The 27,955-nt window shown below is 37.5% G+C and overlaps 2 protein-coding genes across 3 annotated transcripts in view; one reads left to right on the plus strand and one right to left on the minus strand.

The window, feature by feature from the left end:
• LOC117993827 (protein amalgam-like) overlaps positions 1 to 27,955 on the plus strand; it is a 200,907-nt gene that overhangs the window by 125,127 nt on the left and 47,825 nt on the right. The gene's annotated exons all lie outside the window — the stretch shown is intronic.
• Positions 8,180 to 27,648, minus strand: LOC138404076 (uncharacterized). The gene is made up of 3 exons (XM_069507266.1): positions 27,535 to 27,648; positions 9,739 to 10,040; positions 8,180 to 8,754 (listed from the first exon to the last, which is right to left on the minus strand). Exons 2-3 carry the CDS (start codon positions 9,884 to 9,886, stop codon positions 8,192 to 8,194), a joined length of 711 nt encoding a protein of 236 aa, XP_069363367.1. The 5' UTR covers positions 9,887 to 10,040; positions 27,535 to 27,648; the 3' UTR covers positions 8,180 to 8,191.

A 27,955-nucleotide genomic window follows, 5' to 3' on the forward strand; every position in this document is an offset into this window, starting at 1 on the left:
CACTTTATTTCATTTTATTTATCCATTTACTCGCCAACTTTATATATTCTATGCCACTGACGTTTAGGTAATATGTAAAAGGCGGTTACTGAAAATCAGCGTTGGGGCGTCCCGCGTCTGGTACCTCAGATATTTGCTCTAGAGGTTTGAGTCTGAGGGGCCCGACGTCTCAACACAAGCTGAGTGGCCTACCTGTTCGAGGTGTTGCACTGCTGTACAGGACGATATTGCCTACACCATGTACACCTATATACCTCGAATAAACATTATTCTATTCTATATTCTATTCTATTATATTGGTACCTTCAATAGAAGAGTGAATAGGCAACTTCTGGGCAGGCGTACTCCACCTTATGCTGCATCATCTCCTACTGGGTGTGATTGCAGTCAAGCGCAAGCTCATCTATACCCTATACTAGTAATATTATAAATACAGGTGATGTTTGTAAGTTTGTTTGTAGGGGTTAATCTCTGAACCGATTTTGAAAATTCTTTCACCAGTAGAAAGCTACATTATTCCTGAGTGACAAAGGCTATATTTAATTTTCAAAAAAATTAGAGATTCTTACGAAAATTGCAATAATCTGTGAGCTTCCGTGGCGTGCGTTGCGTAAATGGTTAAAGTTACACGAAAACAATGTTCGGTGGAATTGTAGCTCTAAAAAAGTCCGCAATAGCATTTATGTCTATCTTTTACGGTAGGCTACTAACCATTTTTATGATTTACAAATGTAGTCAAAACAAAGCTTAATTTTCGAAGGTGTTTTAATAGTATTAAACCTTATCAAAATAAAATTGTTCGTCATCTCAACTATTTAATTTAAGCCAAAATTGCCCTTTATATCATTTTATTTAAAATAATATCGTAGGAGATATCAGGAAAGCAGTCCGTGCATCCAGCGCGATCACGTTTTTCAAAAAAGGAGGAGTTGTGTTTGTGTTTGCCAGCGGGACAGGAGTAGAAAAGGCGGGTAGAGAGGCGCGAGGGGTGCAACAGATCGACGTGATATTTTGCATTAAAGACTGGACAGTGAGTCAGTGACATAGGCTACATTTATTCCGGAAAATCAAAGAGTGCCCACGGGATTTTTAAAAACCTAAATCTACGCGGACAAAGTCGCGGGCATCAGCTAGTTTAAATATAAAAAAAAGGAAAATTGACATCAATGACTGTTTGAATGAAAGTTTAATAAAGGAGTCGACGTAACAGTAAATACTCGTAGTATTACACTAGCTTATGCTCGCGACTTCGTCCGCGTGGACTACAAAATTTTAAACCCCTATTTAACACCCCCTTAGGAGTTGAATTTTCAAAAATCCTTTCTTAGCGGATCCCTACGTCATAATAGCTATCTGCATGCCAAATTTCAGCCCGATCCGTCCAGTAGTTTGAGCTGTGCGTTGATAGATCAGTATCAGTCAGTGAGTCAGTCAGTCAGTCAGTCAGTCAGTCACCTTCTCCTTTTATATATATAAATGAGTCGACGTAACAGTAAATAGTATTACATGAATCGTACATTGTACGCGTTGAACATACGAATATAAACGGTGACGGACGAACAGGAATAGTCAGTACCCGTAGTACAAGATTTTACGTCTCACCAAACCAAACCAAATTCGAGAGTCGAAATACCTCCGCGTTACAGTAAACTGGATCTTAAATGCCTTGTTTTAAAGCTCAAGTTCGTCTACACTTCTACAGCCAGCGCTCCAAGCGGAAACATTGCGAAATTAAAATCAGTGGCATTGAATATTTGACTTCAATTCAAGGCTGTTTAGGTCCATTTTACTGTAACGCGGAAGTATTTCGACTCTCGAATTTGGTTTGGTTTGGTGAGACGTAAAATCTTGTACTACGGGTACAGGCTCGGGTGTAAACGTAACCGGGTTACAGGAAGCTGCTCGCCCAATGACACACACAAACATACATGCAGACCGACGTAATGTTGTACTGACAACTATGTATAATTATATAATTGTATAAGTATATAATGTTTATGCATTTCCTACGTTTGATGGAACTATTAGTAGGTTATCATTATCAAGCGATGGATGTCCACTGCTGGGCATAGGCAGAGTGTGTAATGTTTTAATAAATAAAATACTGATTCTTCAGGTCTTTAGGGTTTATTTTAGTATTTAACACTTGGATTAACTTAGTAATTAATTACAACCAAGGAGCTTAGCGTGCACGGATTTCACAACACGTAAAGTGAATGACGTTTACACTTGACAGATGACACATAAGAATGATTTTGACAATTCGTCTCTTGTCTATTAGTTGCCTCTGCTACAGAGTGAACTAGAGTGAGGGAACTCACGGTTTGGAAAAGCTGACTGAATGATTGACTGATTGACTAATTTATCAACGCACAGCTCAAACTATTGGACGGATCGTGCTGAAATTGGGCATGCAGATAGCTATTGACATAGACATCCGCTGAGAAAGGGTTTTTGAAAATCCAACCCCGAAATCTAATCAAAATTTGTGTTGTCGCGGGAATAAGCTAGTTTCTCATATGATCACGTAGAGATACCTCGAGCATAGCTGATCTCTCTATCGCCCTTCCTTACCTATTAGGTGGTGGTCTGTGCTATTTTGTATAAGTTCCGCAAATTGCTAATGCGCGTGGCCGCCATTTTAGTGACGTCAGCGCTAGACTGAAGTTTCAAGCTGATGGTATATTTTTATTTCAGCTAACGTCATAATGACGTTATTTCGATGTTAATGAGACATGGTTCCAGCGCAATAGCAATTTGCGGGACTTATAATATCCTTGCATAAATAATATCGTTTTTATTTGAATTCGAATAAGGTTTAAAAATGAATGCTACTCTAAAAAGATTTATTGCCGACAGTTTAAAAATACCAGAGTCACAGACAAAAAAAAACACATCTGTGTCTATTCCTAGGATACGATGTCCGTGTTGGAGCTGTGCCAATACAAACAGACCTGTCTGTCCGTCTATTTTATACCTATCTTCTAAACGATTGCATGACGCGATCACATGGATTGAACTGGAATTGTTTTGATATGAAAAAAAATATTTTGGGGTCTATATCGATAGTAATGTTTCCTCCGATTAAAATTTTCAAAATATATTTAACTAGTTAATGCCCGCGACTTCATCCGCGTGGAATCAGGTTTTTAAAAATCCCGCGGGAACCCTTTTAAGTATTTTCCGGGATAAAAAGTAGCCTATGTCACTGTCCAGGTCTTTATCTATAGGTACCCATGCAAAAATCACGTCAATCCGTTGCATTATTGCGACGTGATTGAAGGACAAACCAACAAACCAATAAACCAACAAACAAACACACTTTCGCATTTATAATAAGGATACTGATGTACAGAATTCGTCCAGATACAGTTTTATTATAAGTATAGACTAGCTTATGCCCGCGACTTCCTCCGCGTGGACTACACAAATTTCAAACCCCTATTTCACCCCCTTAGGGGTTGAATTTTCAAAAATCCTTTCTTAGCGGATGGCTACGTCATAATAGCTATCTGCATGCCAAATTTCAGCCCGATCATTCCGGTAGTATGAGCTGTGCGTTGATAGATCCGACTATTCGAAAGTGATTCGAAAGTACATTGGGGCTGATTCTCTTGTACACAATCTCTAAACTAAACTAAATTAACAGGTCTAAATATAGTGCTATCCTTTTCCGCAAGCAACATTATGACAGGGATAGCAATAGATTTAGACGTGTCATTTTAGTTTAGTTTGGAGATTGTGTACAAGAGAATCGGCCCCATTGTAAACGTTAATTTGAATAAAAAAGATTTTTATTTTATTTTTAGATCAGTCAGTCAGTCAGTCACCTTTTTTTTTTATATATTTAAGATTTCGGCTTAGTAGAGCACTGTCTCTATCACTCATACCTATATGAAGTTTTGTCAGTCGCAACGATAGAGACAACGCTCAAATCCGCTATCTCCTTCTAAAGGCACATTATTTTCTGCCGCGTACTCTCCTAGGTAGTTTCTGTTGCATTTATGGCTTTCAAAAGTTCAGAGCCTCAATAGCTCAACCGGTAAAGGAGTGGACTGAAAACCAAAAGGTCGACGGTTCAAACCCCGCCCGTTGCACTATTGTCGTACCTACTCCTAGCACAAGCTTGACGCTTAGTTGGAGAGGTAAAGGGAATATTAGTCATTTAACATGGCTAATGTGGCTAATTCCATTGTACACAATCTCTAAACTAAACTAAAATGACACGTCTAAATCTATTGCTATCCCTTTCATAATGTTGCTTGCGTAAAAGGATATCACTAGATTGAGACCAGGGGGGCGATTGTCTAAAACCTGCATCAATCACTATTACAATCTCAATTGTTCTGATTGGCTGAATTTGTGCGATTCTTGTTGCAACAACGCATTGTGGCCAATAGTGAGCGAGCGTTAACCAATCAGAGATGATTGCGATCGTGACATTGTAGCTGTCAAACAACCGCGGTAGAGCCACTGTTAATTTAGTTTAGTTTAGAGATTGTGTACAAGAGAATCGGCCCCATTATTCTTAAAAAAAAAAAAGTCGCAAAATTTTCAATAGTTATAGGTATTTTAAAACATGTGCGAATATGCCAGCCACAAAGCACTCATTAACTAAACAGATAATTAGGCGAGCGTTTAAAATTGAATATTAAAATTCTTAATATGCAAGTGTGATTTAAGGTATCTTGCGTCATGTAGTAAAGCAATGTTTTAGTGCGCCCACTAGATAATTGTATTATTTGCAAGTTTCAAGCAAGTTTCTTTTGTATTTAAGGCTTTCAAAAGTCGCAAGGGTAAGTACTTAACGATGTGTTAAATTGCTAGTCATAAAATTAATAGATGACATAAGTGTTAACATTTGAGTATCAAAAATCCTTTCTTAGCGGATGTCTACGTCATAATAGTTATCTACATGCAAAATTTTCGCCCCATCCGTCCAGTAGTTTAAGAGCTGTGCGTTGATAGATCAGTCAGTCAGTCAGTCAGTCACCTTTTCCTTTAAAATATAGTACACTAGTTTATCCCCGCGACTTCGCCCGCGTGGACTACACCAAACTCTTATTTTACTCCCTTAGGCCCTTAGGGGTTGAGTTTTCAAAAATCCTTTCTTAGCGGATGTCTACGTCATAATAGCTATCTGCATGCAAAATTTTCGCCCCATCCGTCCAGTAGTTAAAGAGCTGTGCGTTGATAGATCAGTCAGTCAGTCAGTCAGTCACCTTTTCCTTTAAAATATAGTACACTAGTTTATCCCCGCGACTTCGCCCGCGTGGACTACACCAAACTCTTATTTTACTCCCTTAGGGGTTGAGTTTTCAAAAATCCTTTCTTAGCGGATGTCTACGTCATAATACGAGTAGCTAACTTGTATCTAAATAATAATAAAAAAAAGCTATCTGCATGCCAAATTTCAGCCCGATCCGTTCAGTAGTTTGAGCTGTGCGTTGATAGATCTGTCAGTCAGCCAGTCAGTCAGCTTTTCCTTTTATACATATAGCAGATACGCAACTTGCGTCATGTAGTTTTAGTACGCCCACTAGATACTTTAGGTTCTCGTGTTGAAATATTTTCTCACACCTTTGTCTCTGGCTGGGTGATGGCCATTTTGCGAAATCTATTCAGTTACTTGCTAAAAAAGCTGTGCTAGCCTAGTGGTTAGGACGTCCGCCTTCTAATCGGAGGTCGGGGGTTCGATCCCGGGCACGCACAAGAAAGTGTGTTTGTTTGTTGTTTTTTTGTTTTTATGGTTTGTCCTTCAATCACGTCGCAACGGTGCAACGGATCGACGTCATTTTTTGCATGGGTAATAAGACCAAGAGAAGAGGATAAGATGGTTTTTGGATGGTATGGGTATAAAGACCCTGGCGCGAGGAGAGTGACATAGGCTACTCTTTATCCCGGAAAATCAAAAAGTTCTCACGGGATTTTTAAAAACTTGCATCCACGCGTAAGAAGTCGCTGGCATCAGCTAGTATGTAATATAATTATTAATTTTTTAACTGTTATTTTTTTTTCTTTTTTCAGGTAAAAACTTAATTGTATGAACATCAAGTTTGTCGGCAATCGGTAAGTTCGGTCGTTGAAACCGACGAAGCGTTATATGGGTATAAGTAACAGAGACAACGCTCTACAAAGCCGAAATGTCCTTCTAAAGGCCGATGTACATTACCTTCGGCCGAGTACTGTATGCATCTAGCCTTAGTAAAAAAACCCGTGTGCATGAAGCTTAAAGTTTAATCCATTAGTTAATCATACCGTTACTGTATATTGTTATAGACCTGGCCCTTCACTGGGAGGCATTGTAAACCGTAGGGCCGCCGGTTACTTGCTTACTACATTGTGAATATTAATTAAATATATAATCGAGGAGCTAGCGCGCACTACGGTCAATTTCCGGACGTTGTTTTCCCGCAAAAACTGAACTATATAGAACTACATAGAAGCGCGCGCACTGCGGAATAATTCCGCACCAGTTTTGATACATTTAAATTCAAATTTACGGATTTTAAAACGCACCGCAACTTACCGGACTGTTGTGCGCGCTAGCTCTAAGGCTGAAATCTATAGAGCGCACATTGACTTTGCTCAGACTTAAGACTGTCTTAAGTCTAAGCAAAATCAAACTGCGCTCTATAGATCTCACCCTAAGAGTTTTCAGAAAACGTCCGTCGTGAGGAAATCTGCATGCCTAAAGTTCTCTATAATATAGTCTAAGGCTGTACAAGGATATCTGGAACCATTTTTTGGGTTGTGCCACACATGACACAGTTTATTCCGGCGCTTATTCCTGGTTAGGGCACTCTGGCTTTAATGCTCATGGGGAGGAAGCGCCAAAATAACGAACTCTGAGGTATAAAGTGATATTGTGTGGCACAACTTAAAAATAAACATTTTTCTTGCTTTTTTGCAGATTTTACAAACCTTTAAGGTTTGTAAAATCTGCCAATCTGCACTTAGCCATAGTGGTGTAGTACCTAATGGTCTAAATCTCTCTCATTCTTAGAGGAGACCGTGCTCAATAGTAGGGTTGATGATGATGATGATGACGAGTCTAGTTTTGAACTGTGATTTTTTAAACTAAGTACATACAGTGCGACAAGGCTATCTTGGCGCGTGGGGAAAATCGGAACTAACGTTGCCGTCAAGTGTCCGCTTTGTTCTTGTTTGACTATTCTAAACTTTTGTTCTCCAACAGCGCCCCCCTGTCAATGTCATTCAAGTGCCAAGAAAGCCTTATCGCTCTGTATAAATGAGAAAAAAAACGTACTTGTGTCTTTTGTCATGACAGTTGACACAAAGCTCAAATATGGCGTCCTTTCTCAAAGTTTACGCAATGTACATTCTGTTGGAGGTTTTAAACGGATCTCTCTTAGACTATTTAATTCTTGTATGAATGAAACTAATATTAATAATTCATACTTCGTACCGAATTTAAAGTATCCAACGATATGACGACCTTTGCGCCAAAAATCAAAATACAATGAATAGGTAGGTAGGTATATCTTAGAGTTTTAATCATGAATTATTTTGCCCTCAGTGGCTACAAGAAATATTATTTTCAAATCTAAGAAGACGGGATCACATTTTTGAAAAACCGGTCAAGTGCGAGTTGGACTCGCAAACAAAGGGTTCCGTGCCATCATACAAGATAATTAACACTTTTATGTGCAACAATTAGAATTAGAATTAGAATTTGTTTATTAATAACTTGGTACACAATCAATTAATTTACAAAAACCACTATAATAATTAATAATCATTAAAGTAATATGTGTAAACAAAAACAACACAAACGATAGAACTGCATTAGTGAAACACTGCGTCGCAATTCTATAATTCTATAATACAATGCTAGTTAATGACGGATAGCGCCATCTATATGTGATTTAGTACACTAATTATTTGTTCCTTAGTATTAAAAAATAAAATAAATATAGGTATAAAAGCTGACTGTCTGATCTATCAACGCACAGCTCAAACTACTGGACGGATCGGGCTGAAATTTGACATGCAGATAACTACTAGTATTGTGACGTAGACATCCGCTAAGAAAGGATTTTTGAAATTCAACCCCTAAGGGCGTAAAATAGGGATTTGAAATTTGTATAGGACACGCGGGCATAAGCTAGTTGGCGGATAAGAAGGTAGAATCACATTTTTAAAAATCTGATTAAGTTTTACTTCGGCTTTAATCGGAATTATCATTATCATAGATACAAGACACCGATGGTGTGAAAAGTCCGAAGTTCTGGAACGCCGGAGTCTGTACGTCCGTATCGTTTTCGTCCTGAAGCTCGTACCTCGTGAACAGCGAAGCGATCTCAACTTTCATCAACGCTTGACTCTTTCGCGACAACCTTTTGAAATTTTTCGCGTAGCTTAAAAAGAAGAGATCAACTTCGTCAAAACTCCTTTTTTGTCCCAACTTTTTGCTGACAGTTTTCATTTTATGCCTTCTGTGTTTTAACTCAATGTTTTTGACTATAATTTTAGTATCGGGAAGTTGGGTTTCTTCTTCTTCAGTGGCGGAATTGTGTGACGTACTTGGTTTGTTTGGGGTTGCATCATTTTGGGAGGTAAGGTTTGTTAAATACGGTCTGGTATACGAGAAATCATCTAAAAACTTCATGTGGTCCGCCCAGGGCCAGTTTCTGTACTTTTTGTTGGACGCCGCCGTTGACTCTTGTTTGGTCTTCTTGAACTTATTGTAGTTGTCTCTCAGGGATTTCCATTTTGCGCTCCAGTAGACCCCTGGAAATAATAATAATATGAAACTTTTAAAATATCCATTTCATCTCACTCGCTCGGAAACAATATTTTTGCCCTTTGAATTCCTCGCTACGCTCAGGATTCTGTCTTTGAACCTTAGAATCCTTCGCTGGCTTGGAATTCAATACAAACTCTCGCGACAAAATAACATCTTAGCAGCCGCATAACAAATAACTATTACACGGTGAAATTTGTGGTTTTAGAGCCGTAGCGAAGTGAATCCGCCTATTCATTTCGACCTTCGAATTGCTAATGCGCGTGGCCGCCATTCTAGTGACGTCAGCACTAGACTGAAGTTTCGAGCTGATGGTAGGTATATTTTTATTTCAGCTGACGTCAAAATGACGTCATTTCCACGTTAATGAGACATGGATCCAGCGCAATAGCAATTTGCGGGACTTATACTTAATTGCTAACGCAGATAACTTCGACAAGTTAGAGGTAACTTACCACTAGGCTTTTTTATTTATTTAGATATAAGTTAGCCCTTGACTGCAATCTCACCTGGTGGTAAGTGATGATACAGTCGAGAGATGGAAGCGGGCTAACCTGGAAGGGGTATGGCAGTTTTTATTAAACCCATACCCCTTTGGTTTCTACACGGTATCGTACCGGAACGCTATATCGCTTGGCGGCGTGGCCGGTAGGGTGGTAACTAGCCACGGCCGAAGCCTCCCACCTGACAAAACCCAGGCTATCGGGACTCTTTGTTTATTTTGAGCGTAAGGCCAGACAAGGGACTGAACTGACAAAGTCTGAACTGCGCAGGAACGGGGCGCGGGGTGAGGAGTGCAATGCGCGGCCGATTGCGTGGTGACGTCACACAAAGACTTGCTCTCGGCTCGGACGGCTCATAAGAGCTAGAACCCAGAGCGATATCTACTCGTGTGCCAGAGCCGTGAAGCCAGTTAAAAAAACAAAATAGATATGATTTTTCGTGTAAAAATTACATGTATCTTTACTTACCACTTTCATATCCCATTTCATTGGCGATTGAAATCCAAGCGTCCGCTTTTTTTTCACGATTTTTATAATCTGTATCACTTAGATCGTATAAGTAGTTTCTGAGTCTAACTTTTTCTATCAGTTTAGCAGTGTCGGATGTTTGTGACATTGTAGCGGTCAACTTTGCGTTCAGCGAACTCGCACGGAACGTGCGTTCTCTCTGACCGTGGCGGTCTGACTGCTTTTGTGGTTGTGTGCGTAGATATCGCCCGCGTCGCGTCGCCTCGCTTCGATCCCGTCTGGAGTTCAGAGTTCCGCGGTCACTTTTATTAAATAACTAGACCTAGTTGCTTATTGTGCTTTAATTAGTATTAAGAGTGACATATGCTAGGTACCTATTTAAAACAAAAATGAAATTAGAATTAAGTAGGTAGTTCATGAAAATTAAACTACATAGGTACCTGCTATAAGTAGGTATAACGCGTACAAACTAAGAAAGAGAAATCGGGTGTGGCATATTGTAACTTCCTAGGTAACTAGAAATTGTATTTTGATTAAATAGGTACCTACCTAGTATATTGGTTTTTAACTTCTTAATGGATTTTGTAGAACAAAAAGACATTAAAAATATTTGAATCAAATTTCTTCTTTCAATAAGCTTTCGTTAAATTCATGTTTAATGATTTTTTAAACGGCTTATTTAATTTAACATTTTTACGCAGTTTAGTGCTCAAAGTCATTTTTTAACAACGTTAAAAAAAATTAATTGTTTTTATATGGCCGTCTAAAATAAGATTAAAAAAATTTTTTGAACGCAAAACTCTGAACCTGTCTGGATTCTTGAATCTAATTTGTAGGCTGGAATCGGCTAGAATTAACAAAATCTAACCAAAAACGTGTGACTCTAGTTACCATACAATAGTGATACAACTAGCGGTCAAGATTTTCTGGTCTTCCTATCCATTTTACATAGAACCTCATACAAATATGACATCTATCACAACAGGGACCAAGATAAACTGGTCTTATTTACTTAGATAAAATCTAAAGGTGTGACAAGACTATAGTTAGTTAGTCATTTGCTATGAGATATTTTATGCGTGTTAATGATAATTAATTAGGCATAATATTCATAATCATTTATGCGCCTATGCGTGTTTGTGGTTAACTATTATGAATTTATGATTGGAATTTTGATATTAACACCTGCGAAGTCACAAAGGATAATTATTTCCGTCATGTTAAAACGTCGTCAAACGTCTTAAAAAAAATATAAATTATTTTCAATGGATTTTTTAGCACTTTGACAAAATTTCCTATTGTGAAAAAAGGTTATGTATTAAACATAGATTTAATCAAAATATATTTAGTGCTCAGACGTCACAAGGTCACAAGTCATAACTCAAAATATGGCGGACACGATTTCCCTTTCTTAGTTTGTAGGAAGGTACGCGTTATATGTACCTACTTGTAACTAATTGATTTTAGGGTTCCGTATCACAAAAGGAAAAAGGAACCGTTATAGGATCACTTCGTTGACTGTTTGTCGAGTCTGTCAAGACGAGGATATCAAAATCCTTTACTGTCGCTTACCTAACTACCTACCTATATCTGCATTATTCTAGGTCAACGGGAAGATAGGTATAAGTGCCCAAAGGTTTTGATTCCCTTGACGGGTCTTGACAGACAGACATCGGAGTGATCCTATAAAGGTTTCGTTTTCTCTGGAGATACGGACTCCTAAAAAGAAAAAAAAATATTCAGCATCCATTTTCCCATGCGACAGTGCAGTGACGCGTTACAAAAATACCAAAATGGAGAGAAGCCGAGTTGCATCTGTAAAATCAATTATTTAATTGATTCGACAAAAATAAATGGCTTCCTGCACCCAGCGATTGACAGCCCGATTTTGGTGTTTCCCGCCTTTACAAGACGACCCAAAATTATTTTGCATCTATAAAAAACTAACGACAAACGATTATCTATCTTATTTTGTAGCAAATAAGAGTTATATTTAGGAGAAAAATCGATAAATTAAAAGCAAATGATTAGTAAAATGCGAAGCGTGCGCGACGCGGCGACGCCCTTTGTAAGTGATGTGACTAAAAATATATCTATTCGATCGTATCTATCGATTTTGTTTTAGAATGCTAGACGCGGATATTTTACATTTGTATGAACTTTAAATTCTTGTCGACTTCTCGATTGTGTTACACGTTTTATCGATGTAAAGGTATCTAATAAATGAATTTTAGATGGGATTATAGATTAGTGTAAAAATAATAAAATGCTACCAAACGTAACAGAGTAGGTACCTACCTACATGACATTTTTTTTAAAACTGGTTTTACGTCTCTGGGTTGGGAAGCTGATGTGACAATGGGCAGGATAGTAAACTGATAAACTTTTTTTTTAATTTGGGCTTATTCGATATTGAGGTCGGAGTCTTTGTTTATCCTACAGGGTTTTGCCCACTAGTTTTTAGACAACACATAGATAGACCATTATAACGAAGTAAGTTATTATATTATTATTACAAAATACATTACACTAGGTATCGGTCTTTATTTTTAATCTATGGTTGGTATGGTTGTTTTTACATATGGTATGGTACGTTGATAAACTGATAAACGTTGCGGGATGGGGTCTCAAGATAGATGGCGACCCGGAAAGCGCTCCCCTCCCCCTCTCATTAATTCAACTCTCTACGGTTCATGAGATACAACCCATTGACAGAGAGATAGACGGACGGACAGCGGAGGTTAAGTAATAAATAGGGTATCGTTGGCACCCTTCTGGTTTAAGACATTTATTGTTCCACTAGCTTATGCTCGCGACTTCGTCCGCGTGGATCACATAAATTTCAAACCCCTTTTTCACCCCCTTACGGGTTGGATTTTCAAAAATTCTTATTTAGAGGATGCCTACGTCATAATAGCTATCTGCATGCCAAATTTCAGCCCGATCCGTCCAGTAGTTTGAGCTGTGCGTTGATAGATCAGTCAGTTCTTTTTATATATTTAGATTTTTAGATTATATAGGAATTTCCACTTAAATGGAACTCACAGGCTATGTTACAAAAAAGTAGGTTACAAAACCCTTCGAGTACTGAACCCTAATAAAACACTAATTACCTAGTTCATTATACGGTTACGACTTTCAGTTAGTGCAATAAAAAAACCACACTCCACAGACTATAAATAAATCGACATAAAGTTGTCTATGACGGCACAACCCTATCTGGTGTTGGGCTAATAACCCCCTCACTGAAACAATATGGGCGCAGGGAATTTGGTAATTGTTGCCAAGCTACCGTTTAAGCTGGTGGCACTACGAGTCAACTCTAATTAACATGATATATATTACTAGCTGATGCCCGCGACTTTGCTCGCGTGGAATTAGATTTATAAAAATCCTGTGGGAACTCTACAATTTTCCGGGATAAAAAGTAGCCTATGTCACTCTCCAGGTCTTTATCTATACCCATGCAAAAAATCACGTCAATCCGTTGCACCGTTGCGACGTGATTGAAGGACAAACCAACAAATTAACTAACCAACAAACAAACACACTTCCACATTTATAATAAGGGTAATGAATACTGATATAAAAGGAAATGTTACTAACTGACTGACTGACTGATTCATCAACGCACAACTCAAACTACTGGATGGATCGGGCTCAAATTTGGCATGCAGCTGAATTTTGGCAAATTTGCTATTATGACGTAGGCATCCGCTAATAAAGGATTTTTGAAAATTCAAGGGTAAAATAGAGGTTTGATAGCTAGTTTATACATTTAAACTCGCTGATGCCTGCGACTTCGTCCGTGTGGATTTAGGTTCTTAAAAATCTTGTGGGAAGTCTTTAGTATTCAGAAATAAATAGTACTTAGCATAAAAAGAATTATTGCAATCGCCTCAGATTTGACGGACTTGTGAAGTAACACGTCCGTCAAAAATTGAGAACCTCCTCCTTAATTTAATTTATTTTATTTTATTTAGTAGAGACAAACAGTTACAATTAGATAAATAGATAGTATATATATAAAAACACTTAAACCAAAGCAGTCTCCAATGAGAAATTAACACTTATAATAAAAATTATGTCCACAACACACGGGCATAGTACGCGTATGAAAACTAGGCACAGAGTATTTAACTAACTAGGTAGGTAAACTTATGGAACACAGAACTAAAATCGACTAAAGTATAAACTATAAACTAACTGTAACTCCTTGTGTAAAATTGGTTAGTAAAAGTCAACTTGAACTCTAGAGTAGAGACAACTTGACTCAATGTTTTAAATTCCTAAATAAAAACTCCAAAAGGAATACGCGGAATTAATAAAACTGACTAAAATATAATTAAACAATTATAATCAATTGTTTATAAGTTCTAAGTGTGTAACCAACCCAATTAATGAAACAAGAACGTTGTTTAGATCCATTTAACGAATTCGAATTTCAATTCGTTGTGGTCTATGTTTTTTTAACCAATCACCACCATAGACACATTTACTTTTTTCTTTTAATTGGACTCCAGGTAATTTGATAACTACTGTAGACGGCCAAAACTAAAATATATAATTTTAATTTGAATAGAACTAACTGCCGTACTCAGAGTCGCTTAATCGTTACTTAAGTTTAGTTAAAACGAGACAGATTTTTGTGAGAGATATAGCTCTGTCTCGTTTTAACTAAACTTAAGTAACGATTAAGCGACTCTGAGTACGGCAGTAAAAGCTGATTTGAAGGAACCTTTACTAAAGTTATAAATAGAATGTAAGCTGACTTAACGTTTAGAAATGTAAAGCCTTCCATGCGTTAAACCCTTGGACACACGTGAAGCGAAACGGAAAAATATCTAAAGCGACTCCAAGAAGTTTTAATACAATACGCAGCTATAAACTTGAGCAAAATGCTTATCAATTTTAGGTCTTATTTGCGGACTTGGTTAATCTGTTGACACTTGTTTGTACATAATGTATTATATCTGCAAATATTATGTCAATTCGTTGTTCCGTTAAATACCTAGAGAACTATAGTAACATAGGCTACTTTTTATTCCCGAATATCAAAGAGTTCCCACGGGATTTAAAAAAAAACTATGCTGACAAAGTTGCCAGCCATCAACTACAGTAGATCTTAATATTAATATTATTTTATCAGCATTGAGAGAGCTATGCTTGGAGTCTCTTTAAGTGATCAAATCAGAAAAGAGGAGATCCGTAGGAGAACCAGAGATTGACATAGTTCAACGGGTTGCGAAGCTGAAGTGACAACGGCCAGGGCACATAGTTAAATAGAAAAAAAAACTGATAGACGGTGGGTCCCAAGGTGTTAGAATGGCGATTTCACACCGGAAAGCGCAGACTTCCCATTGGTGGACAAATGACAGCAAACGAGTCTGTGGGAGCCACTGGATGGCGGTGGCATAAGACCTTAGCATGTGGAAGTACCTGCAAGAAACCTGTGTCCAGCAGTGGACGTCTATGAGTTGATAATTATAATATGTACTAGGGTTCAGATTTCAGTTATACGATGCAGTTATTATCGCGCGTCGCTGTCGTCCCGCTACGTGTATGACCAAGCCTTTTACTTTATAATGTAAAGCCTCCATGCATTAGATGCTATCACAACGTGGGAGTACAATGTTCAGGTTTTCCTTTTTGGGAGAAATGAACTGTTGGTAGAGACAACCTAGACTCTACAGATATATTCTGTTTGTGCCAAGGAGTTTTATCTATAGGTAGGTATCTTTCAGATGAAAAAGTGCTGATAGTCTAGTAATTAGATGTCGGATTTCTGTTCAGGGGACTTTCGGGGGTTTTTTTTTCGATTTATTAGAAAATTTTACTATAGGTTAGGTACACATATTTACACGTATTAAATTACTTCGTGCTGACCATCTGGTTGCTCTCTCTCCTTTTTTTCTTGCTTTTCTCTGTCTTCCTTTCTCATCATTATTGCCCTCAGCATCTGACCGTATCTGCGCCACTCATCCTCGCTTGGCACCATACGGGCTACCAGATTTTGGGCGTTGACCCTGTCACTTGCTCCCTGTGCTGCTTCTCCAAGATCCGCGCACGCGGGACACTCAAAGATCGCGTGTCTCAGGGTGTCTTCCTCTCCGCAAAAGTAGCAATTTTGAGTAGGCGCTTTTTGGTTACAGCCTGTATTTGCTCATCCACAAATTATTTCCACACAGTCCCGTACTTTTCTTTTACGATAATCTTCCGGACTGTGCACGTAGTCGTAATAAGACCTATATAAACAGCTATAAAACTTCCAAACAAATTACATCCCCGGTACTGTGAAGTAACCCATAATTCACCAGTATAAAGCGTCTACAGATCTGCCAACAAATCGGTTCCAACCACATAAATTGTATTTTCTTCCACTTGCTCGTAATTGACTACTTTACTGAAGCAAGGTTTTCACTACAGAGGCCTGCTATCGGGTCTTTACTGGCCGCACGCCAACAATTTCCAAGAGGACTGTAATGGAAATTGCTGGACAGTTTCATACTGATGACGAGGTTCTTTATGGTGAAGACTAAAATAAATTGAGTTCTTTTTTAGGTACACGGTTTTATTAATATTATGACTTATACTAATAAAATCGTATATCCTTACTGTATATAACTATTTTAAATTTTTATTTTTTTATCTCTTTTTCAATAAATAAATTATTTAATTAGGTTATATCTTTTTTTAATATATTTTTTATCTACTGTGATCAAAAAGTACCAGGAATTCATAAAAATGAAGAAGACTCAGTCACTGTTGTTCTACGAGTCGAGAACAACAGTGACTGTCTTCTTTACTCTTATGAATTCCTGGTACTTTTTGGGCGACTTTTCATACATTTTGACCAAAAACTTACCGATATTGGATAGGATTATCCTTTATCTATTTTGCAAATTGTTAGTCGACCAATTTGAGTTTTTTTACTGGTACATAAACAATGTACATCTTCATATGAATTAAAACTTTGTTTCTTCTATTAATTTTTTATTGATTCCTCGCAATTGGAAGAAAAGTACTATACAATTCTCGGCCGAAATTAGCGATTACCAACCTCGTTTAGTTTAAAAGGACTCGGCTAGCGCCTCGTCCTTTCAAAATCACTTCAGAAGTCCTCGGCTTCGCCTCGGCCTTCCAATATAGTGCTCGGCCAGTAATCGCTATATTTCAGGCCTAGAATGTAATGTACTTTTACCTAACTTGTTTAGTGATCAGTGTTTCCAACCAGTAAGAAATTATTAAACTGTATCGGTCAACTATGGACATAAGAAGTTCGTAGTTCGTACGTTTATCGTTCGACGAACAATGTTTTTTCGACACATTCACCGCACATAATAAATTGGGTTGTCTATTTATAATCAAAGTACTTTGTAGAGACGTTCGTACGTAATTGTACGTAAATTAAAATCTCTATACCTACATAATAAAATATTAAATTGACTGACCAATAATAATATATCAAACGGCTGTTGGATCTAGAAACTGGAGATTTGACTAAAAAGGGTGTAACCAGTGTGCCGAGTGGGAGTTCCACAAAATTATTCAAATGACTTCACTACTGCGTTAATCGAGCTAACCTCAAACGCATCGAGAATCGCGAGCAAGCGAGTGTGAGTTACCACCGAAGCTAACCCAGCCCATACGCGTGTACTCACCGTGAATGGCGTTTATTATTTTTGTTAAGTTGGCGTCGTGATATAAACCAACCAAATTTAGAATGAAATTTCTATGAAGTGATTGTATGGAAGCAGCTGTCTATTAAAATTAAACTGGTTATATCTACTGTTGTGTGTGTGTTTATGTTTTGAAATCATCGTCTTTGTAGGTAAAACCGGTCAAGTGCGAGTCGGACTCGCACACGAAGGCTTTCGCACCATCGTACAAGATATTTTAATAATTTTTTGAGCAAAACTGTAAGTTAATGACAACAGCGTCATCTATATGTGATTTAGAAAACTAATTAGGTATGTTTATGAACACATTTTTAAAATTATTTTAGAGCCTAGAAAAGTAAATTAAAAGTAGTTTTGACTGCACAAGACTTTTTACTGTTCCCCTATAATATTAGTTTAATTAAGTGCCATGGTCACACAAAAGTTAATTGAAAATCATCATCATCATCATCATCATCAATCCATAGCCGACCCACTACTGAGTACGGTTCTTCTCGCAGAATGCAAATCTGACAAGTACGGGTTTTCCTTCACCGTTAAAGCAAGGGATATAATATTATTATAATTCCTTAAAACGCAAATATAACTCCGAAAAGTAAGAGTTGCATGCGCGGGATTGAACCCCGGACCCACCAACTAGGAGACCATCATCTTCACCCCAAGCTATCACCGCTTAAATGAAAATAAATGTCTTTATTATTAGTTCTCACCCTACTCTCACTGCAAAAATCTATGTGACAACTTATCGATCGCGTTAGCGTCGTGGTTACTCGATTTACTTCGCAAGTTGTCCAAATTTGAAACTCACACTCACCTCATGCTTAAATCGACCAATCACGTGCGCTCACGTTGTCACTTTCGAATGCGAGTCGGTAAACATTAGTCGGTCCCGAGGACGTAAAAAACTTGCATTCACTATTTATGTTTCTCCTACTTGGCACTAGATGGCGTTGTTTCAATTATATACAAATCGTAGTTAACTTTTACGCGATCGAATAGGTAGGAAATCTCCCACTAGGCACACAGAGCGCAAGCAAAACCTTTACGATACGTTCACGATAAATTGCAAAAAAATAATATTTTCAATATTATCGTGAATTTTTACAAAATGTAGGATTTTTTTAGATTTTTTCGCGTTTTATCATATTATCAGTAATCATCAGTACTATCACCTGTCTTCGTTTTTGCTAGCGTTCTGGTTACAATCTGTATAATGTAGCCTTTTATTAAGAAAGGATTTTTAAAAATTCAACCCGAGTGAAGCCGGGTCACATAATTGTTTACTACAAGACTTGGCAGCCAACTTTAGCGTGTCTATAAGTTGGCTAGTCTACCCGACTTGGCCCTGATTTGGCGTTGGCGCGTCTATACACGCTGGTACGTAGCCCGCAATTCAACAAGATGTAAAACATAAAATAATTCTACTTTTAACACAACAAGGGTCACTGGGGCGTGAAAAGAATACCATTAACCCATTTCCAAATGAACGTGCGTTCTATTTCTCTGTATATATTACGCTGCATTCGGCCATATTGCTCGCGTGGATTTTCTAAAATGGCGCCTTCTTGCACGTTGTCTATGGTATTGTCAAAAATTTATGAAAAGACTAACTGATGCCCACGACTTCGTCCGCATGGATTTGTGCGAATTCTTTGATTTTCCGGGATAAAAAGTGTTAAAAAGTGTGACGTCAGCACTAGACTGAAGTTTTACTGAAGTTTCGAGTTGATGGTATATTTTTATTTCTGCTGACGTCAAAATGACGTCATTTCGATGTAAATGAGACATGGTTCCAGCGCAATAGTAATTTGCGGAACTTATACCTGAAATATGTCGTTTTCGTGACTCCGCTTGGTGACTATTTTTATTCAAATACTTTTGAATAAAAAACTCAGTTGTATCAAATCGAGATCGCGTGTTGACATTTTGACAGTCAGTAACAACAATAAAAACCCGCATCATTGTTAAAATTCCTGCATTACATCACCAATTGAGAGTTTTTTGACCTGAAGGGATGATTTTAATCGCCGCAATCGAATCAAATGATTTATCGATTATTTATTTAACGAGTATTGTCTGTGGCCTTTTGTCTGACTTTGTGGTTTGCCTATTTAAAAAAGCGTTATAAATCTTAGTATACTACCAATAATAGACAATTTCAATAAAAAAATATTCAATTTGATACGCATAGTTTTAAAAATATGTTTACCCTATTTATATGAACCTAAAACTGGAAAGGTTTTATTTAAATATTTTACGAGCGGGAACTCTTTTCTTTTCCAGGATAAAAGGTAGCCTATGTCCTTCCCCGGGATGAAAGCTAACCCTATACCAGATCTCATCAAAATCGGTTAAACTGTTGGGCCCTGAAAAGCTAGCAGACAGACAGACAGACACACTTTCGCATTTATAATATTATAGTATGGATTAAAGTAGGTAATAGAGCTGTGTTCCAATTTCAACAGATTCTAATCCATCCATATTAATAAATGATAAATGCGAAAGTGTGTCTGTCTGTCTATCTGTCCGTCTGTCTTCTGTCTGTCTGTCTGCTAGCCTTTCACGGTCCATCCGTTAAACCGATATTGACGAAATTTGGTACAGCGACAGCTTGCATCCCGGGGAAGGACATAGGCTACTTTTTATCCCGGAAAATCAAAGAGTTCCCACGGGACTTTTAAAAACCTAAATCCACGCGGATGAAGTCGCGGGAATTGTCTAGCAATTAAATAAGATGTGCACATTATGTTGTAGCCTATTTTGCTATTTCTCAATAAAATACTCTTAAGACTATTGTCCCTTCATTTAGTATTTAAACAAACAAGCTTTTAAAAATTATTCATTCAATATTGAAAGTAACCGTGTATCTAATCTTTCCGATAAATTGAATCGATACAATCGAATAGATTTAGTTGTTAAAACGATTGTTCTCGATTCATGGGACCATTGTCTTTGGTAAATAGCGATTGTGTTGTCTATGATGTAGGCGGTTAGTTAACTTATAATTTAAATTCGAATGTTACTAACGGGGACTACTTTTGTTTAATTTGTCCCACATTAAAATACATAGGTACTAATATTATAAATTTGAAATTGTGTCTGTCTGTCTGTCTGCTAGCTTTTCACGGCCCATCTGTTTTAACCGATTTTGACGAAATTGGATGACCTGAGAGTGACATAGGCTACTTTTTATCCCGGAAAATCAAACAGTTCCCACGGGATTGTTAAAAAACTAAATCCACGCGAACGAAGTCGTGGGCATCAGCTAGTGCATAATATTGTGAAAAAGCCCTGTTAAAATAATTAAAGATAGATAGATGGTTCCTATCTAGTGCTGACGTCACTAAAATGGCGGCCACGCGCATTAGTGGGACTTAGTTTAGGTTGAATTCGCTGTGTAAGTATTAGGTACTAATAAAAAAGGTGAAATCGTAGTCAAGGGCTAATTTGTAGTATAAAAAAAGTAATAGGACGTAAGTAGATAGGCCACTTTCTTTATCGTAAACGGGCCGGAAGCTCCACAAAGAAGCGCTACCTTTTATTGAACGACGTTTTATTGTTTTTATTGTAGTTTATAAAGTGTGAAGTTGCTCAGTTGTGTAACAATTTGGAGGTTAGAATTGTTGTAGCGCGCGCATTCTATTTTAGCGCCATATTGGGGGCGTTGACCGCCAAGCTTTGATACGCCCGTTCCATTTCGCGGCGAAATTATTTCACTTTATAATCGCTGTGGGAAATTTGAAATTCGAACTTTGTTCGAACTGAAGAAATAGTTAAAAAATCAATCTAGTCTAGTACGAGTCAGACTCGCACACGAGGGGTGCCGTACCATCGTACAAGAAATAATAGTATAAGAGAATAAAGTTGTTTAATTTTTTCAAATTTTCATGGTGGCCGTTGTCAATAGTCAATTTATTGAAATAAAATTGTTTAGAAGTTCCATAAAATAAGATATACATTTTTTGTTACAACAATATTGTAAACATTACTATTTTCATTAAAATAACATATATTTACTAGCTTATGCTCGCGTCTTCGTCCGCGTGGACTACACAAATTTCAATCCCCTATTTCACCCTCTTAGAGGTTGAATTTTTAAAAATTCTTTCTTAGCGGATGTCTACGTTATAATAGCTATCGGCATGCCAAATTTTAGCCTGATCCGTCCAGTAGTTTGAGTTGTGCGTTGATAGATCAGTCAGTCAGTCAGTTAGTTAGTCAGTCAGTCAGTCACCTTTTTCCTTTTATATATTTAAATAACTGTTATATAATTCTACAATGCAATAATTCATTGTAGCTGTACCTCTCGACAAGCCATAGTTTATTTTTGTAGTTTGTAAAAAAAGCTGTGATAGCCTAGTGGTTAGGACGTCCGCCTTCCAATCGGAGGTCGGGGGTTCAATCCCCGGCACGCACCTCTAACTTTTCGGAGTTATGTGCGTTTTAAGTAATAAAATATCACTTGCTTTAACGGTGAAGGAAAACATTGTGAGGAAACCTGCATGCCTGAAAGTTCTCCATAATGTTCTTAAAAGTGTGTGAAGTCTACCAATCCGTACATGGCCAGCGTGGTAGACTGTGGCCAAATCCTTCTCACTCTGAGAGGAGACCCGTGCTCTGTAGTGAGCCGGCGATGGGTTGATCATGATGATGATGATGTAACACTGGATGCGTTTCTGATGGAATGATTCATATTTTATTATGTTATTTTGAGCTCCCAATAAATCAGATTTTATATAGGTCAAGAACAGGTCTTAGTAAAATAAACGAAATGTGGGGGTTTGGCACACGACCAGTTATATACCTAGGGTATACATACAATATCAATACCTACTAATATTATAAAATGCGAAAGCGTTTCTGTCTGTCTGTCTGTATGCTAGCTTTTCTCAGCCCATCTGTTTAACTGTTGTGTTGACGTTTAGTACAGATATATTTTGCATGCTGGGAATGGACATAAGCTACTTTTTGTCCCGGAAAATAAAGATATTCCCAAGGGATTCTCAAAAACTTGATATGGCGATGATGGTGATGAGGACTGTATGTGGGTTGAAACTACCATAGATTCTGAAGGTTCATAAATCATAATAGGTAGGTGCTCAGACCACCGCGGAAGTTTGGCCGTTCTCATAAAAAAGTCATCAAAATCGGAACTTTTTGATCTACCCATGTAAACAAACGTAAAAGAAACCGGTCAACCATACACTTTTTAGGGTTCCGTACCAAAATTGTAAACATGACACCCGGGGCGATTTCGTCCGTCTATCCGTCTGTTATAGATGCTTATTTCAGTAGATCCTTAGTATTTGTGATCTTTTTGTTTGTATGTTTTTTTGGTGTGTTTTGTACTGTGTACTTTGCGATATGGTCCCAAATAAATGAGTATTTATTTATTTATATATATATAGATACAGCACTATTAATGCTATACATTTAGCAATCAGTAATAGAAATTGAATATAATTGTATACTTTAGCGTTTAAACTACCGTGAGTGATTTCAATTCTAAATAATATCTGTCCCGGCTGTACTCACGTGTTTAGTCGACGTTAGTCAGTCAAAACCGCGGCACGTGCGCGAACGGACTCCCTTGAAAAAGGACCCCGGATGGGTTTGAAACTAGTCGGGCTAACGTCGCCTAAACACGTGAGTACAGCCGGGACAGATATTATTTAGAATATGTATACTTCATATTATTTTTATATTTCACTAGCTTATGCCCGCAACTTCTTCCGTGGACTATTTTCACAACCCCATTTTACCCCATTAGGGCTTGAATTTTCAAAAATCCTTTCTTAACTGATGTTTAATTGTCTACGTGATTATAGCTATTTGCATGCCAAATTTCAACCCGATCCGTCTAGTAGTTTGATCTGTGAGTTGATAGATCAGCCAGTCACTTTTTCTTTTTATATTATGTTTACATAACTAATTATGATAGAGGGATCGGACGATTCAAAAATACTTGTAAAAGTTTAATTGAATAAAAAAAAATATTTTTTATTTTTATGTTTTCTCCCAAGGTACAGAACCTCGGTGCGCTCTTCTGACACGCACTTGACCGGTTTTATTTTATTTTTAACTTGATTCAAAGTTGGTTTTATTTTAATCAAACCCGTTCAACTCCACAGCTTTATAAGAAGGCTTTACTTGACCTGATCTTGCATCCTTTTCTTATAGGATTTATCCTTAAGTGCGAAAGAGATGCAAGAAAATACGTGAGCTTGTAAACTGTCTACAGTGTTCATTCACTCTGGGACTTACTGCACCGCATTCTGTGATAGTGATGTGCTTTTAATTTATCGATATTATTATTTTTTATCGATCAAAAGTTTTGCAATCATCTATGATACATAATTGATAATATGCACTTTGTGACAGATAAAGAATCAAAGTATATGTACAAGAATTTTAATGATGATCATCACCATGATCAACCCATCACCGGCTCACTGCAGAGCACGGGTCTCCTCTCAGAGTGAGAAGGGTTTTGGTCGTAGCCTACCACGCTGGCCAAGTGCGGATTGGCAGACTTCACACACCTTTGAAAACATCATGGAGAACTCTCAGGCATGCAGGTTTCCTCACGATATTTTCCTTCGCCGTTAAAACTAGTGATATTTAATTACTTAAAACGCACATATTATCACAGAAAAGTTAGAGGTGCGTGCCCGGGATCAAACCCCCGACCTGCAATTAGGAGGCGGACGTCCTAACCACTAGGCTATCACAGAACTTTAATACTATACCTATATTTAATTATAAAACGAACGCCATACGATTTTATTAATCCTCTCATAATGCAGTTAAAGAAACAAACGTCTTTTATTACATTTGCCAGATGGACAAATAATTCATACTTTTTATGGAGTATTGCCATAATCATGGTTTCGTCATGGTCATAAATCGTAATAGCAGAACGTAAAATTAATTTTAAAAAGTTGTGGCAAAATCTCAACCAAATATGAATATAACAAACTATAAAAATAACATCTACTAATAATTAAATGTAAAGGTTCATAGGCAATAAAAGAGTACTAAATCTCGAGTTGTTTGTTTTTTATTTATTGACATTATGAATATAGCTTCGTACAATAAGTATCTTACCGTGAAAAATGTACTTTTAAAGGTTGTTTTTATTTTTATCGACACCATAAATCATTTTATCGATATATCCTCACCACACCTCTACCTAACCGGGATAGCCGACCGGTTACAGGATTGGCACAGGGCAGTTTTTGTCCAGAGTCTGGACTTGTTATGTAATTGTACCCTATGTATGGAGTTTCATTCACAAGTAAATTAGCACTGCGATATAACCTCCTCCTTCTACTGTGACTCTTAAAAAGGAGATGATTTGCGTAAATGAGATATAAGAAAGGTGTAAACTCTTTTGAATGAAACTTTTTCAATGACAGGTTTGCGTTTATCAATTTAAAATACGAATTTGCTGGTTTATTTAAAACTACAGTGCGACAAGGCTATCTTGGCGCGTGGCGAAAATCGGAACTAACGTTGCCGTCAAGTGTCCCCTTTGTTCTTGTTTGAATATTCTAAGCCTTTGAGCCTTAAGTTCTCCAACAGCGCCCCCTTGACAATGTCATTCAAGTGCCAAGAGAGCCTTGTCGCACTGTAGCTGCTGCCCGCGATTTCGTCCGCGTGGAATTAGGTTCTTAAAATTCCCGTGGGAACTCTTTGGTTTTCTGGGATAAAAAGTAGCCTATGTCACTCTCCAGGTCTTTAACTATAATGTGATTGAAGGACAAACCAACAAACAAACGCACTTTCGCATTTATAATATGGGTCGAGATGGGTAGTCATTCACCTAACTTGGAATAAAAACCAGACCCTAAATATTTTTGGCGCAAATTCATGTATCAAATCAAAGTTGTCTGATAGGAAGTTTATCGATACAGTAGGCTTTTATCTAGTCATGTTATCTTTATTGAACATTTGTAGGTTTATCGAAATGTAAGCATTTTATTGGATTGGTTTATCGATATGGTATTTATTGTATTAAAGCTTAGCACATCACTATCCAACCAGGATTGGCACAGGATGTTTTTGTCCTTTGTCTGCTGGTTGTTATGTAAGAGCTAAGTATGGTGCTCCATTCACAAGATAATTAGCACTGATAGAAATCCTTGAAAGGAAATCATTTGTGTGAATATTGTGGTAAAGAAATGTGTAGACTTTTATTAATGAAACGCTAGGATATCTAGGAGATGCCTGTTCACTCTTGTTTTAAAGATACCCGGGTTGTAATTGGTAGGAAACACAGATCGCGGAAGAGTATTACAAACTTTAGACAGACGTATGAGGAATGATGATAAGCGTTTTTTTTTTTTTTTTTTATTTTTTTTTTTTTTTTTTTTTTAATACAATAAAACTTAAAGCTAGCCTTATCTAATTACTATATAAATCATGACCGCGTGGAATGGTGCCAAGAATACTGGCTGCATTTCCGCGCTGGACAGCCAGGCTGATCCGCTGCGCAAAAAATGAGCCAGCCCTTCTGTCACCAGTTGAGGCTATTAATCGCGGTGAAATGTCTCGTAAAAAATTTTTAGCACTAAGACTCCATGGCCCCAGTCTCCACGGCAAACGGCACAAAAATGTAACTCTCTATAAGAGAGGCATACTTGCGCCGCTTGCCGTTTTCAGCTGTTTATAATTTCCAATTATTTAATAAACATAATCTTATTATTTGTTTAACTATAAAAAACTTATTATTATATCTTAAGCAGAATAAAAGCTAAAGATAAATCTGTCGAAAATTTCTATACGTTATTAATATAATTGGGTATTAACGACATCATCCGGAGGTCCCTTGCCACCGCCCATGTGCCAGCTGTACTAGAACCTATTGGTTTGGAACGTGGCGATGGCAAGAGACCTGATGGTATGACGCTCGTACCGTGGAAGATGGGCAGGTCGCTTGTTTGGGATGCAACTTGTGTAGACACTTTAGCTGCATCCCACATTCAGGCGACCTCCTCTATGGCGGGTGCAGCGGCCATCAGCGCCGAACAGGCCAAAAGGCGCAAATATGAAAACCTCGATGGGAGCTTCGTATTCGTGCCTTTTGGTGTGGAGACCTTGGGGCCGTGGGGCCCGGGGGCTCGAGCTCTTTTTGAAGAAATTGCGAAAAGAGTTATCGAGTCAACCGGGGACCCGAGAGCTGGCAGCTACCTTGGCCAAAGAATTAGTTTGGCCATCCAAAGGGGTAATGCTGCCAGCATCTTGGGTACAATGCCTCGCTGCGGTGGTCTCGATGAGGTTTTAGATTTAATTTAATTTATTTTAGTTTTAATTTAATATGTTTTCTTTTTTTTTAGATTTAAGTTTATTAATAGTTTATTTGTTTCCATCTTCAAGTAATTATTAAATAATAAAAATTAAAAAAAAAAATTAATTGGGTATTTGACTCCAATTTTTTTATTACTTTATTATAAACTAGAATAAAAATAATGACGTAAACTGAAAAAACTAATTAAATCGATCAAATAACAAAAAAGTTATAAGCATTTAAATATTTCTGATTAGACAGAGACAGCGATATAGAATTTTGACGTCACACCTCACTAATGCCATAGTAGCTTCGTGCGGTTTCATACAAATTTTCGTTTTGCTAGAAAGGGATAGAAGACCCTCCCACTACAAAATTAAAATGCCTGTAACTTTGTAAATCTTTGTTGGATTTTAATACCTTTTTCAGGGTACGTCATTATTTTTATCCTAGTTATAAAGTAATAATATTTATCAAATTCAAAAGTAGACAAATTCCCAATTGTACTTGTAAAGCTTGGGCATACAGAACGCCTGGCGGTAACGTGTCCAAAGCGGCTCTTACTAGTTGTAAGAGTGATCACGCACTCACAGGATCCGAATCCGTGAAAATACGGATACAAAAAATATCTACGTCAGTGTGCTACTACGCTGAAAAACTTAAAAAAATACTAAAATCATTTTCGCATTATTGCCTTTCTAATGAAATCGGTTTGGAACACATCGGTTGGATGATTTCAAAGTATAGACTTTAGAACATAGGTAGAAACATTTTTGGAGTTTAATATAGGAAAGAAAAAATAAAATAAAAAGAAAATAACTTACTTACCTACCTATTCTGAGCCGGATTGCACTTGGCCAGCGTGGTGGACTATGGCCGAACCCTTTTCATTCTGAGAGGAGACCTGTGCTCAGTAGTGAGCCAGCGATGGTGATGAATTTATTTTGCTTACTACAATCTGCATTTCAAGTAGATGGTAGAGACACCAAATTTTGCCATTTTTATGGTTTTCCTGTAAAAGCCTGTAAAGCAAATTTTATTAAAAAAGAATCATCATCAAAAATTTCTCAATACGAAATCGAACCCGGCATTTTTTGTTACTTTTACCGTTGCGTTATAGTAATAAGGTTACTAATTACACAATAACATATTTTGTAACATGATACAATTAATGAAATCGCACACTGACACAACAGTGTTGTCTTACAAAAGTTACAAATCTCAAAAAAAGACAATCATCAGAGATTTG

The sequence above is a fragment of the Maniola hyperantus genome, chromosome 25 (genome assembly GCF_902806685.2).
Source record: "Maniola hyperantus chromosome 25, iAphHyp1.2, whole genome shotgun sequence".
Classification (NCBI taxonomy): Eukaryota; Metazoa; Arthropoda; class Insecta; order Lepidoptera; family Nymphalidae; genus Maniola; species Maniola hyperantus.

Bases quoted from the DNA above. Each gene is read 5' to 3' on its own strand.
- LOC138404076 (XM_069507266.1), bottom strand. From the start codon at position 9,886: ATGTCACAAACATCCGACACTGCTAAACTGATAGAAAAAGTTAGACTC. The intron at 8,755-9,738 runs GTAAGTAAAGAT...TATTATTTCCAG, and splicing joins TGAAATGGGATATGAAAGTG to GGGTCTACTGGAGCGCAAAA.